Source organism: Hypanus sabinus, chromosome 28 (genome assembly GCF_030144855.1).
Source record: "Hypanus sabinus isolate sHypSab1 chromosome 28, sHypSab1.hap1, whole genome shotgun sequence".
Taxonomy (NCBI): domain Eukaryota; kingdom Metazoa; phylum Chordata; class Chondrichthyes; order Myliobatiformes; family Dasyatidae; genus Hypanus; species Hypanus sabinus.
This window is the reverse complement of record NC_082733.1, coordinates 41,928,210-41,941,510: the sequence shown is the minus strand read 5'-3', so window position 1 is coordinate 41,941,510 and position 13,301 is coordinate 41,928,210. Positions and strand designations below refer to the sequence as shown.

The window sequence follows — 13,301 nt, the reverse complement described above, 5'->3', positions numbered from 1 at the left end:
TGTTATTTTTGTTTCTTATTATTGAAAGCAAACAATGTGCTAGGAGCACTTGAAGCATCTGGAGAGTGAAAAATCATAGCATTTTATTTTGATCAGTTTTCATCAGAGCTAAACTAAAAGTGTGGATGTGATTACAACATACACTGTCAGACTTTCAAAGTCATTCTGTTGATGTCACATGAAAAAGTATCTCTCTTTAATTTGAACATGGAGCTTTACTTCGGAGCTACTTTACTGACTAACCTCATATCTTTTGGTTTTAACTTTTTTTTGTGCTTTCTTCCATTCTCTCTGCCCACCATTGAATGTACTTAGCAGCAATCTTAAGTAGATAATGCTAAAAATTCCCTGCCTTCTGTGTGTAGAAAATTTTTATCTGTTCTGAATTCCTAATTCCCTTTTTATTGAGGACTCCGGCTTTGCTACGACCCTATCAAGGTCTTAATACATTTGTGTAAGATCACTTCTTGCGATCCTTCAAGAATGTACAGAGGATTTTGTGTACTCCAAAACCCACACAACACTTGTTTAATTCCGCTGCCATTTCCTTAATTTCTAATATTGCTTTAATTCAGTCAGTTCGGACTAACGTTACTACATTGTCTTTGTTTCTCGTTCTCCTGATTTCCTTCCCTAATCAGTGCGTTGTTCATCTTTTTCTGAATTCTGAAATTGTCCGAGTTCAGGGTTCGTTTACTTTGATGTAATCTACAGCTGGATTCATTTTCCTTTAATATTCTGATGAATTCTATTTGGGATCTATTGGTGAATAATATAAGTATAAATCTTGGTCTCAAGCACCACTTTCATATAACCCTTGGCCCCTTTTTAGTTTGAATGATTTTTTTTCAGTCTCCAGCTTGAATCCAACAGTTTCCTGGGATGGTGAATTCAAAGATTCATAAACCCTCTGAGAACAAATTTTTTCTGCTGTATATGTAATGGGTGCACAATTTGAAAAAAAAACAATTCCCCCACCCAGTCTAGAAAAGCTCCCCATATGGGAAAACACCATCTGTGCATCTACATTGTCAAACATCTCAATTTTGGGGTTGTTTTGGTATCTTGTGTTCCCCTTGTCATAAACTGATTTAGAGCCGTATAGCACGGGAACAGACTGATCCGTGCTGATCAAAGTCCCATCTACGTCAGTCTTTTTGGGTTTGTTTGGCCCATTTCCCTCTAAACCTGGAGTTTCCCAACTTTTATATGCCATGGATCAATACCATTGAGCAAGGGGGTCTCTGAATTCTAAACCTTTCCTATCTGTGTACCTACCCAAGCATCTTTTTTGAATGTTAAAGTACCTGTCGCAATCAGATCTGGATTCATTTATTTATCACAGATACATCAAAACATACAATGAAGTGCATTGTTTGCGCTAACAACCAACACAGCCTAAGGATGTGCTGCGGACAACCTGCAAGTGTCACCACACATTTTGGCATCAACATAGCATGCCCACTTCCTCTGGCAGCTCATTCTATATATTGACCACCCTCTGGGAGAAAATGTTGCCTTGGATTCCTGTTAAGATTCAATACTGTTTAATTTCATTTCCGGTATACAAGTATAGTGAATAATTGTTACTCCAGATCTGATACAGCACCACAAAAATCAAAAATAGTTAAAAAAAAAAGAATAATTATAAATATGAATTCTAACTTGTATACCAAAACTGATTATAGGTTCATAAAGTGACTCGAGGCACAGGAGTGTCTGAACATAATACGACTGACAGGAAACTATAAAGTTGTGGTTGGGGGTGGGGGATAGTATGGTGGGGTGTGTTAGTTGATTAGCCTTTGGCTTGGGGAAAATAACCTTTTTTGAGTCTCCTGGTTCTGGCATGGGTTTTCCATAGACTCCCTGATGAAAGAGGTACTAACAGTTTGTGAGCAGGGTGTGTGGATCCTTCATGAAGTTGCTTGCCCTTTTCCAGTACCTTTCTGAAAATGTTCTTGATTTTGGGTAGGCTGGCGCTGGTGATGCATTGGTCAGTTTTGACTCTTGTTGTAGAGACTTGCAGTCCGCTGCAAAGCAATTTCCATACCTTGCTGTGATGCACTTACTAGGATGTTCTCCACCACACAACTGTGGAACGATCACCACACAACTGTGGAACGATGTGCAGATGGGTGTGCGTCGTCCAGCTCTCTTCAGCTGCCTCAGAAAGGAGAGACGTTGAAGAACTTTCCTGATTGTGTATAATGTGTTCTAGGACCATGAGGGGTTGTGTGGGATGTACGCTCCTAGGAGTTCCAATCCTGTCACCAAGGAAGGGGGAAGAACTAGATGTTGATTTCCTCAACCTTGGAGAAACAGACCGCACATTTACCTCCATATATGCCTCTTGAGTTTTCTACACAGCCCCTCATTTTACACTGATTAAAACGTGAATATGATTTAATTGTCAATGACTCTTCTCACAATCTCTCTGACCTCGTGCCAGCAGGCAGAAGGTACCAGAACTGTCAGGCTTCTTAAAACACCCTTCTGCACCCAGCACACGTACACCGTGTTTGAACGTTCTGCCACCTCCACTCCCCACTCACAGACACACTCTCATCCTGCACTGGTCACTTTTTCTCTTTTATTGCAGCTGTTTCACATATTTATACAGCTGCTTGTTTTATTATAATAGTGTCAGGAGCATTATTCTGTCGTACATTAACAGGCACCTCATACTTTATAATAATCTGTCAATCTTCAGGCCATACCACCCAGGAAATTTTGTTAATATTATTTTGTGACTGTATGTGCTGTCCAACTATATGTACTGCGTTTTACACCTTGGTCCCAGAAGAATGATGTTTTATTTAGCTGTGTGTATGTATATATGTATGTGTATAATATATGTGTGTGTGTTTGAATGACGAACTTGAACTTAACAGTTCTGGTTTTTCATTTTTAGGGAATATGCTGTAAATGAAGTAGTTGCAGGAATAAAAGAATACTTCAACGTGATGTTGGGGACCCAACTGCTGTACAAGTTTGAGCGGCCACAATATGCAGAGATCCTGGCTGATCATCCTGATGCATCTATGGCACAGATCTATGGAGCTCCACATCTCCTTCGTTTGTTTGGCAAGTTCTTTTAAATTTCTGAATTGGTTTTGCTATCTTCACTGCCTTCCTCCACTCTGCAGAAGGTGATGTTTATGTTGCAGATGATTGCTGCCCCTTGCTATCGCTCCTCATTTGATGATTAGCATTCCAAACACAGCCTAGTCTCATTCTGTCATGATCTAGGGAAAGAATTTCTGAGAAATGATTTCAATTTATATGGTTCATTTGCTGTGCTCATTTTCGCAATCTTCAGTTAATGTTTTTTCAAAGTCAAAGTGAAATTTATTATCAAAGTACATACATGTTACCATATACTACCTTGAGATTCATTTTCCTGCAGGTATTTACAGGAAAATAGAAGAAAATTAAATTTACGAGAAACTACATAAACCAAGACTGACAAAGATTAAAGTCATTGTGAGAATAAAATTTCCCAACAACTCAGTGATATAGTAATGGTTATATATTGCCATTAGACAGAAGAACAGAATTAGTCCATTTGGCCCATCAGGTCTACTCCACCATTCCATCATGGCTGTTTTCATTAGCAGTACATGTAGACTGCTGGAGGAACTCAGCAGGTCAGGCAGAACCAGCAGTTGACGTTTTGGGCCGAGATCCTTCATTAGTACTGGAAAGGAAGGGGGAAGAACAGACAGACGTACTTTATTGATCCCGAGGGAAATTGGGTTTCCCAAAATAAACCCAGAATAAATAGCCAGAATAAAGAGGTGTGGGAGGTGAACGACTGCTTTCATTACCTTGCTCTCAATGCCAGCACCTCTTATCTTTCCTCCTAATAATTGGTTTCTTTACTTGACATCTGGTGCATTTCTAGTAATGAAACTAACAGTGCATAACTGATATCTGTAATTAATGGTTTAATATGTAAGCAACCTTTTTAATAATGTAAAACAATTTGGGCCTTTGAAGAAATGACTCAGAAGCTGGACATTATATAATTAAATTTTGTGACTGAATAAGCAGCTTAATTAAAAATTGTGCTAAGGATTTGTTGAGAACAGAAGCCTTATTGCAAATTGTCGGCGTATGATGGAAAGGGGCAGAAGAATGAGAATTTCATAGAACTTTACAGCACAATACAGGCCTTTCAGCCCACAATGTTGTGCTGACCTTTTTAACCTACTTTAAGGTCAATCTAACCCTTCTCTCTGACATAACCCTCCATTCTTATATCATCGATGGGCCTGTCTAAGTTTTTTAAATGCTCGACTTTCCTGCCTTTACCACCACCTCTGGCAGGACGTTCCAAGCACCTACCACTCTCTGTGTAAAGAACTTACCTCTGGCATGCTTAATACCCAATTACCTTAATATTTTTTGTTAAATAAAAAGACATTTTCTACAAAGATCATGAATTGGCTGGTTCACTGGTAGCTTCTTAAGACTATAAGACTTAGATTTTAAAAACTCAGCCAGAAGAGCATGTTGGTGCAAGACTCTGAACGTGAAGTGTAGTTTCAAATTGCCCTGGGTTCTGATAGGTGGTGCAACTTTTAGGTATTCATCAACAAATCATGGAGCTGCCTTCAGCACCATCCACATATACAAACAACTTATCTGCCTTGAAGAACAGGCTCTTGAGTCTCACCGTTCTGGTCACCTTTCACTTATCCTTGCGGATTCAAATTTATTGAACCTGCCTGCTTGATGGTATGGTGGGGTGCATTAGGTAGATTGCAGCAGCTCTTTATCATCTTGTGATCAATTAAAAATGGCTACCATTGCTGATCCTCTCATTGGTATCCAGGCATAAATTAAAAGCTGGAGCTTCCCATACAACACTTAAGTGAGCCTTCTCTTTCAGTAAATTAGCCTTTTAGAATCAGGTTTAATATTACTGACTTGTCATGAAATCTGTTGTTTTGTGGCTGCAGTAGAGTGCAATACATAAAAATTACTCTTAGTTACAATAAGAAATCTTCTTTAAAAATAAAGTGCAAGAAGAGCCAAGTAGTGAGTTCATGGACCATTCAGCAATCTGATAGTGGATTGAAAGAAGTATGTCCTCGGTGGTGAGGGGCCAATGATGGATGCCGTCTTCTTGAGGCACCACTGTTTGAAGATGTCTGATGGTGGGGAGGTTGGTGCCTCCATACCAGCTGTTGATACAGCTGGTCAGAATGCTCTGTGTGGTACATCTGTAGACATTTGCTAGAGTCTTTGTTGACATGCAAACTTAAATTCCTAATAAAACAATAGCCTTCTTCGTAATTGCATCAATGTGTTGGGCTCAGGATATATCTTCAGAGATGTTGATGCCCGAGAACTTCAGGCAACTTACCCTTTATACTGTTAACCACTCTGGCTCCGCCCATGCCAGTTTGCTAAACTGCTGGAGCTTTTGAACCTCAACTACACCAAGTCCTTATCCACAAAAAGCAGTAAGGGCATGGGCTTCCACTGAATAACTTTTTTAAAAAAAATTGATAACATACTTTTAAACTTAATAAAATAAGTCTTCCCCATGATGATTTGAGAGCAATAAGACCCATTGATAAACATCAAAATCTGTTACTACACAATGAAATATTATATAAAAATGACTGACAGTGAATAAATTACTACTTGTAAGCAGTCACCATTATGAAACCGTAATGTAAACCAAGACTACTCTGTCTTTGAAAAGTGAAACAGCTAGGAGCTCCTTGATCCTCTCATTGTTTTAGGAGCCATTCCTGTCTGCTGAATTAAGGAGTTATAGCTGCCAAGCCTAAAATTTAACCAACTTTAGTTTTACTAACACCAGCTTAACAATAAAGAGCCGTGACTTTGTAGATTGGATAAATGCAAGCAGGCTCTTGCCACTGAAGTTGGGTGAGACTAAACTAGAGGTCATAGGTTAAGGGTGAAAGGCAAAATGTTTAAGATGAATATGAGGGGAGTCTTCACTCAGAGTGATGAGAGTATGGAACAAGTTGCCAGTGCAAGTGGTGGGTGTGGGTTCGATTTCAATATTTATCAAATCAAATTAAGTTTAACTATCATTCAAACCATACATGGATATGGTTGAATGAGACAACCACTCAGCAGGTGGGGTCAGTCAGCAGGTGGGTACAGGAAGCAGGTGGGTCAGTCAGCAGGTGGGTACACAAAACTGGTTGGTCAGTCAGCAGGTGGGGTTAGTCAACAGGTGGGTACAGGAAGCTGGTGGGTCTCTGAGGCCAAGGTGCATAACAGTAGCAGGCAGCAACCCATGTCAGTACCTTCTCACCTTCTCTGGCCCTCCCACTAGCTTCTCCTTCTCCCGGCTGAGCGCCCACTGCCAGCACTTAAGAGTCCAGCACTGTCTTATGATCATAAAAAACACATTTTTAAAAAGAAAAGTGTACCATTGATCTTACCACCATCTTACCAAAATTTAAGAGAAATTTGGATAGCTACATGGATGAGAAGGGTATGGAGTGCTATGGTCTGGATGCAGTTGGATGGAACAAGGTAGATTAATGGTTTGGCACTGATGAGATGGGCTGAAGCTGCACAATAAGCACAGGCAACGCAGAAACTAGCATCAGTGCAAGAAATTTGATGTAAAAAGAGAAACGAGTAGCAACTCTGGTTTCCTCCCACATTCCAAAGACGTGGATTAGGGTTAGTGAATTGTGGGCATGCTACTTTGGCATGAGAAGCACAGAGACTCTTATGGGCTGCCTCAAGCACATCTTTGGAGTGTTGGTTGTTGGCGCAGATGAAGTATTTAACTATATTGTTCAATGCACATATAACAAATTAATTTGATCTTTAATTTTTTTCCCTGTTTTTGGACATTATTCCAGTAGGTTCTGTGCTAGGGTATTTTAGAGAACTTAAATTTTATTTATCTGGTCAAGCTGACGTGCACACAGCAGTTTGTGTTCTTATATGTTCCACACGAAAATATCTCTGTTGTACTGTTGCTTTGGTGTGTGGAGATAATAGCAGCTTTATTTATCAGGGAAGTTGAGATCACTCTCAAACTGAGGGCTGACCTGACCTCTTTCATATTGCAAAAGGATTTGATTGGGTGGATGCAGAGGCACTTCAGGCTGCAGGTGAGACTAAATCAAGGAATTGTAAATCTGTGGCCACTAATAAATCCGGTACAGATAGAGAAGGTTTCTTAGCTGGGAATGTGGAAAGGGAGGGAGTTAGATTAACACAAATAAATATATAGAGAGATTGGAGACTTTGAGGACAATTATGTTGAGCATGGGTCAACTGGGTTGATATAAAGTCTAAAGTTGAGATTACCTATTTTATTTATTTGTAGATACAGCATAGTCTAACCAGACCTTCCAGCCCACCAAGCTCACACCACACAATTACACCCCTATGATCTATTAACCAACTAACTGCGTGTCTTTGGAATGTGGAAGGAAATTGCCGAATTCAGGTGTGCACAGGTGCGATGAAATTCTTGCAGCAGCATCACAGGTGCATAGTGTCATTTAAGCAGCATGAATATAAATTATACCCAATTTTTACAGGAACACAAGTAGAACAAAAAAAAAGCAAAGTCTATTTTAAGTCACTGATTTAAAGTGGTCATGGTATGGCTAAACTGAAGTGGTTAGTTCAAAGTAAATTTATTATCAAAGTACATGTATGTCACCATATACAACCCTGTAATTCATTTTCTTGTGGACATCCGCAGTAGATACAAAGAACTGATAGAGTCAATGAAAAACTATACACAACAATGATGGACAAACAATGTGCAAAAGACGACAAATTGTGCAAATAGAAAATAAGTAGTATTAGGAACATCAGATGAAAAGTCCTTGAAAGTGAGTTCATAGGTTGTGGGAACAGTTCAGTGACGGGGTTGTGTGAAGTGAGTGAAGTTCCCCTTTGGTTCAAGAGCCTGATCATTGAGCGATATAACAATTCCTGAACTGTGGTGTGGCACCTGAGGCTCCTGTACCTCCCTGATGACATCAGTAAGAAGAGAGCATGGCCTGGATGGTGGAGGTCCTTGATGCTGGATGCTGATTTCTAGTGACAGGGCTCTGTGTAGGTGTGCTCAATTGAATTAACTTTATTTCTTACATCCTTCACATAAATGAGTAAAGATCTTTACTGTATTGCCAGTTGTTTGATCAACCTGTTTCTGTTCTGTGAAGAATATTAACACTACCTTCTTATTAAAGTATATCTTCTCTCCTACAGTGCGAATAGGGGCAATGCTTGCCTACACACCTTTGGATGAGAAGAGCTTGGCCTTGCTGCTAAATTACTTGCATGATTTCTTGAAGTAAGTAGAACTTCTAAATACTCAAAGCCATTAAAAATATGCTGGACAGTGCAGCGAATACTCTTTTGGGCTCTGAATGGTTTGCGCCACAGAAGTAGGATGCTGTGTGAAATTTCATTCTTAAAGACGAGTGCACGCCAGTGAAAACTGGAGAAAATCTTGGTAACTTCGAGGAAGAAGTGCTGGGAAAATACTCATGTCAGCTGGAGAGAGACAATTTCTGCTTGGACAGTTTTTATCAATTCAGGATCAGAACAGATTTATTATCACAGTAGTGTTCACAGTCTGTTTATTTGATGGCAGGGGGGAAGAAGCAGTTCCTGGATCGTTGTGTGGGTTTGAGCCCCCTGTACCACCACCCTGAAAGTAGTAATGAGAAGATGACATGTTCCAGCACAAAATGTTAGAGAAACTCAGCAGGTCAGGCAGCACCTGTGGAGAGAATAAATGGTCCTGGTGAAAGGTGTCAGTCGGAAACGTTGACTATTTACTCCTCTCCATTAGATGCTGGCCGAAAGGCCTGTTCCTGTTCTCTGTCACTCTGAGGATAAAATGGCTCAGAAGGACAGCTTTTTTAAAAAAAAAATTAGCCTTGTTTGTCACATATGCATGTCAATGGTATGTTTTGATGTCAAACAAATAAAACTAATGGTTAAAAAAAATTAACGTGTGCTTGTACTGGCTGTTTGACAGGAAACTATATTTTGCCTCGCTCTGAGTCTTTCAGTGCCTATCTGAAGTTCAACCAGACTCTTACAAATTTAGCATTGTTTCCTTTTTGTGAGAGGTTGAGGTCCCAAAGAAACATAGAACATTACAGTACAGTGTTGTGCCAATCTTTTAAACTATACTCAAATAAATGTAACAGTTCCCTCCCACATAGCTCTCCATTTATCTATTGTCCATGTGCCTATTTAAGAGTTTCTCAAATGTCCCTAATGTATCTGCCTCTACCAGAATTCCTGGCAACCCATTCTGTGCACCTACCACTCTTGATTTAAAAAAAACCCTACTTCTGACATCTCCCCACTCCCATCTATACTTTGAACAGGCAAATTGAGACACTTATAACCCATCCTGCTAACTGAATTGCTATTCATAACCATAATTTCTTCACTTTCAGGTACTTGGTGAAAAACGCCTCAAGTCTCTTCAGTTCAAGTGATTATGAAGTGGCACCACCAGAATATCACCGGAAAGCTGTGTGATTTCACAACCTGTGATTTCATCCCTTGGTAATTGATATCTTTCTGCATTTAACTTTTTTTTTGTACAGGTTTGTTTTAAACCGATTAGCAATGCCACAGTTGTTTCCACTGGCACCTGCAGCAATGAAGTCCCAGATATAATCTGTAAACCATTTTAGTGGGTTATTACTATTGATGGTTATTCATCTAGTGGAAATCCTTTTTTTGGGTAGTGGGCAAAGTCAGTGTAGAGTAAACCAAATAAAGTTCCTGAATGATTTGGTTTTATCCTCGGATAGAAGCATTAAAGACATTTTTAATCATGGTTCTTTTGTAAACACCCAGTTTTATTTGTATGTGCCCTGGTTTTGGATGAGTTCCATAATGGGCAAAAACAAGGTTATCATTTCCCAGCACTTGATTATATAAGAAAAATTTTAACTGTCTCATGTGCTGCATGTGAATTTTTTATCCTGTTGTGGACAATGCATTTAAGAGTTGGGATTTTTGTTTGCGAAAACACACAACTGAGTGCTTGACACCAATGGAGAATGAGTGCGATTTCCATTCCTAAGCGAAAGGGAGTTTTGAAAAGCAATTTGGCAGGAAAGAAGAAACACTTTTCTTCCTCCTACCCTGAAGACACTAATCTCAGCAGCTTGCTCTCCATGTCATACTGACCTGGCTTGTGTATCATCACATAGACAGCTGGGATGCAACATCCATGGTCGACCTCGACCACCAGAGGGCCTCACGGGTGCAGCAGCACTGCACACTTTTGAGTTGTGCTCCCTCATTATTCTACAATGGTCATTTTTCATGTATGTGAACTATATCATGGGCACACAAAACCAGCTCCAAAGTCTTTCAACAGCATTTGTGTCAAAGCCCAGGTTGGCAGTCAGCTATGGCTACTTGGGTTCCAGTTAGCCCAGAATGGGAAGTTTTTCCTGCTGTGTCTTAACCTACATAACAGTTAGTCTGTGCAACCCACAAGCTCATTAGGGAAGGGTGATGTGTTGTTTCCTCAAACTTTGTACAGAACTAAATTGCATTGAAACTTTTGCCGGTTAACCAGAGCTTACTTTGCTGAAAGTCTTACTATAGTGTTGCAGCAGATAACCGATCAACCTCCTCGCCAGACTGCATAGAGGGCAACAAGGATCAGAAAATCGGCACCGCAGTAGGGGAGTTGGACAGAGCAGTCTAATTATTGTACCTCCATTCCTGCACAAACTGTACATAGAAAGCCCTTGTGGCCGTCAGTGACAATGAGATCACCAGGAAGGACAAAGTGGGAGATTCTACCATAAAAATAACATGCCATCCCTGGTACATCTGGCTTTGTACAGAAAGCTGGGCTGTCACTCTACATCACTTCAATAAAAGGATCTTTTCTGGAGCCAATCTTCCAAAGATGCAGAGTTATGTAATATAATCTTGTGGTTTTTTTTAGATTCTTACTTGCATTTGTATTTGACAATGTTGTACAATATTCAAACTTCTGTTCATTTTTTTTTATACAATCTGGTGCAAGCAATCTATGGACTTTTCAAAGTCTGTTTTTGTGCATTGAAGACTGGGCAGTTTGGAGAACTTGTACCCCATACATGGAAGTTTCAGTCTAATGATCACCTTCAGTGAGAATCAGAACTCAGTGAAAGAGAATGGCTTGTTGTTTGTGTATATAAAAAGATTGCATCCTTGTGTTTGTATATTCCATTAAAATGTTGAACGATGTTTCGCGTGTACTCTTTGTGATTAGTTTGGGAGGGGTGGGGTGGTGGAGGGTGTGGGAGAATTGTGATAACTAACTTGTGAATACTGAGAGCCTGTAAGACCACATCAGTGTTTAGTGATGTTGATTGATGAGAAAGTAAATCAGAATTATTTCCAAATAGCTCAGATGGCGACATGGTAACATTACAGCGCCAGCGACCCATGCACAATTCCTGCTGCTGTCTGTAAGAAGTTTCTACATTCTGCCTGTGACCATGTTAGTTTCTTCTAAGTGCTCCTGTTTCCTCCCATATTCTAAAGATGTACAGATTAGGGTTAGTAAGTTGGGCATGCTGTTGATGCTGGAAGTATCGTGACACTTGCAAGCAGCCCCCCAGCACACCTTCGGACTGTGTTGGTCGTTGGCCCAAGTGAAGCATTTCACTGTACGTTTTGAAGGACATGTGGCAAATAAAGCTAATCTTAGGCTCTTATTCCCCTGACCCTATAGAGCCTAGATCAACAGATGTTCCCTCTGACAGTGCAGTTCATTCAGTAATTACCTGCACATGTTTCTGGAGTTGGACCTAACTCGTTATCAAGACTGCCCCCTGCCATCCTCCTGTGCATATTGACACCCGGATTGGAGTGACGGACAGTGGTCAGGATTTTCAGTCCCTGACATTTCCCAGCCAGCTTCTTTTCACCCTGCTTCTGCCCATTGAGCATGCAGCCAGAAACCAGATCTCCCTATGCACTTTCAAGCCAAGCGAGAGTGATGGTGTTTTTGGAACAGATCAGGGCAGCAATGCAGAAATCCTGTTTGCGAAACTGGTTGCTAATTGTAATTTATTTTATCTTCTCTAAGTGGAGAAAAATATTAAAATTAAAATTGTTTTCAGACACACTTTCAAATGGACACAGTTTAATGTTGCAGTAAAGTAATTGAAATCAGTGTTAAGTATGCTGATAGGATATAGATCAATACCTTTGTAAATAAAGAGCCAGACTCTGTAAATGAAGTTATCAACTTAAGGCTTTTGAGCACAATCAGTTCTAGTCTCTTGTGTATTCATTAATAGTGTTACCATTAGAAACTGATTTTGTTATCTTTGCACTAAACTGCATTCCTCTTTCCATTTTTGTCTCTATACTTGACTTTAAAATTTTCTTTTTAAGTTCATTTCCTTGCTGGGTCTGGAGGACCTGAGTTATAAGGAAAGATTGAATAGATTAGGGATGTATTCCTTAGAATGTAGAAGGCTAAGAGGAGATGGAGGTATACAAAATTGAAGAGTATAGATGGAGTAATTCCAAGCAGGCTTTTTCTACTGAGGTTGGGTGGGACTACAACCAGAGGTCACGGTGAATGGTTTAAGGGGAAACTTACTGTGAGAGTGTGGAATGAGCTGCCAGCACAGGTGATGCACATTCAGGAGGTTCAATTTAATGTCAGAGAAGTGTCTGTAATAATCATCCTGAAATTCTTTTCCTATGAAAACAGAGGAAACCCCAAAGAATGAATGACAGTTAAAAAGTCCCCCCAACTCACCCTCCCATGCATAAGCAGCCTCAAAGTATCAATAAAGACACAGAGTTGCAGTACCCCAAAGACTACTCATTTGCCACAGGCTCTCTCCGTAATAAGGGAAAAAGAAGTGTTCCTGTTTCACAACGAGAGGTGAGACATAACAAAACACCTCACCGATTTATGGTGTTAAAAGTCTGTTACGTCGTTTTTCTGAGCTCTGTGCCTAAGACCTCAGGTCTCTGGGCAAAAAGCCAGCAGCCAGCTTGCTGCTTACGATCTTCCGTCTCCCAGAGCACACCAGTTTTTTGTGCCGGCACCGACTTCAAATCCGCCCACCTCTAGAGCCACAGAGGTCCGACACCCTGAAGGTACACTAGTCTTCTAGATCGTATCTTTGCTTATTGAAAAGCGGCCAGTCGTGAGGCCCCATTTCTGCAAAGAGCCAAAGTCAGTGTGTAACTCCAGGTCAGGGTCTTCAAAGAAACACTGAAAAGGAAAAAAAGGAGATATTAAAGATAGAAATAGGGTTGTTTCTGAAGAT

At 40.2% G+C, this 13,301-nt stretch overlaps 1 protein-coding gene across 3 annotated transcripts in view; it reads left to right on the top strand.

Moving 5' to 3' along the window:
* The window catches only part of morf4l1 (mortality factor 4 like 1), a 50,503-nt gene extending 39,253 nt beyond the window's left edge, over nt 1–11,250 (top strand). For 2 of the 3 annotated variants that reach the window (XM_059953033.1, XM_059953030.1), the window contains 3 exons: nt 2,915–3,087; nt 8,239–8,323; nt 9,447–11,250. In XM_059953033.1, the coding sequence (XP_059809016.1) occupies nt 2,915–3,087; nt 8,239–8,323; nt 9,447–9,531 (343 nt within the window). In that variant the 3' untranslated portion in view covers nt 9,532–11,250. The remainder of the gene's footprint in view (nt 1–2,914; nt 3,088–8,238; nt 8,324–9,446) is intronic. The other variant, XM_059953032.1, reaches the window with a different exon arrangement.
* The last annotated feature ends 2,051 nt before the right edge of the window (nt 11,251–13,301 follow it).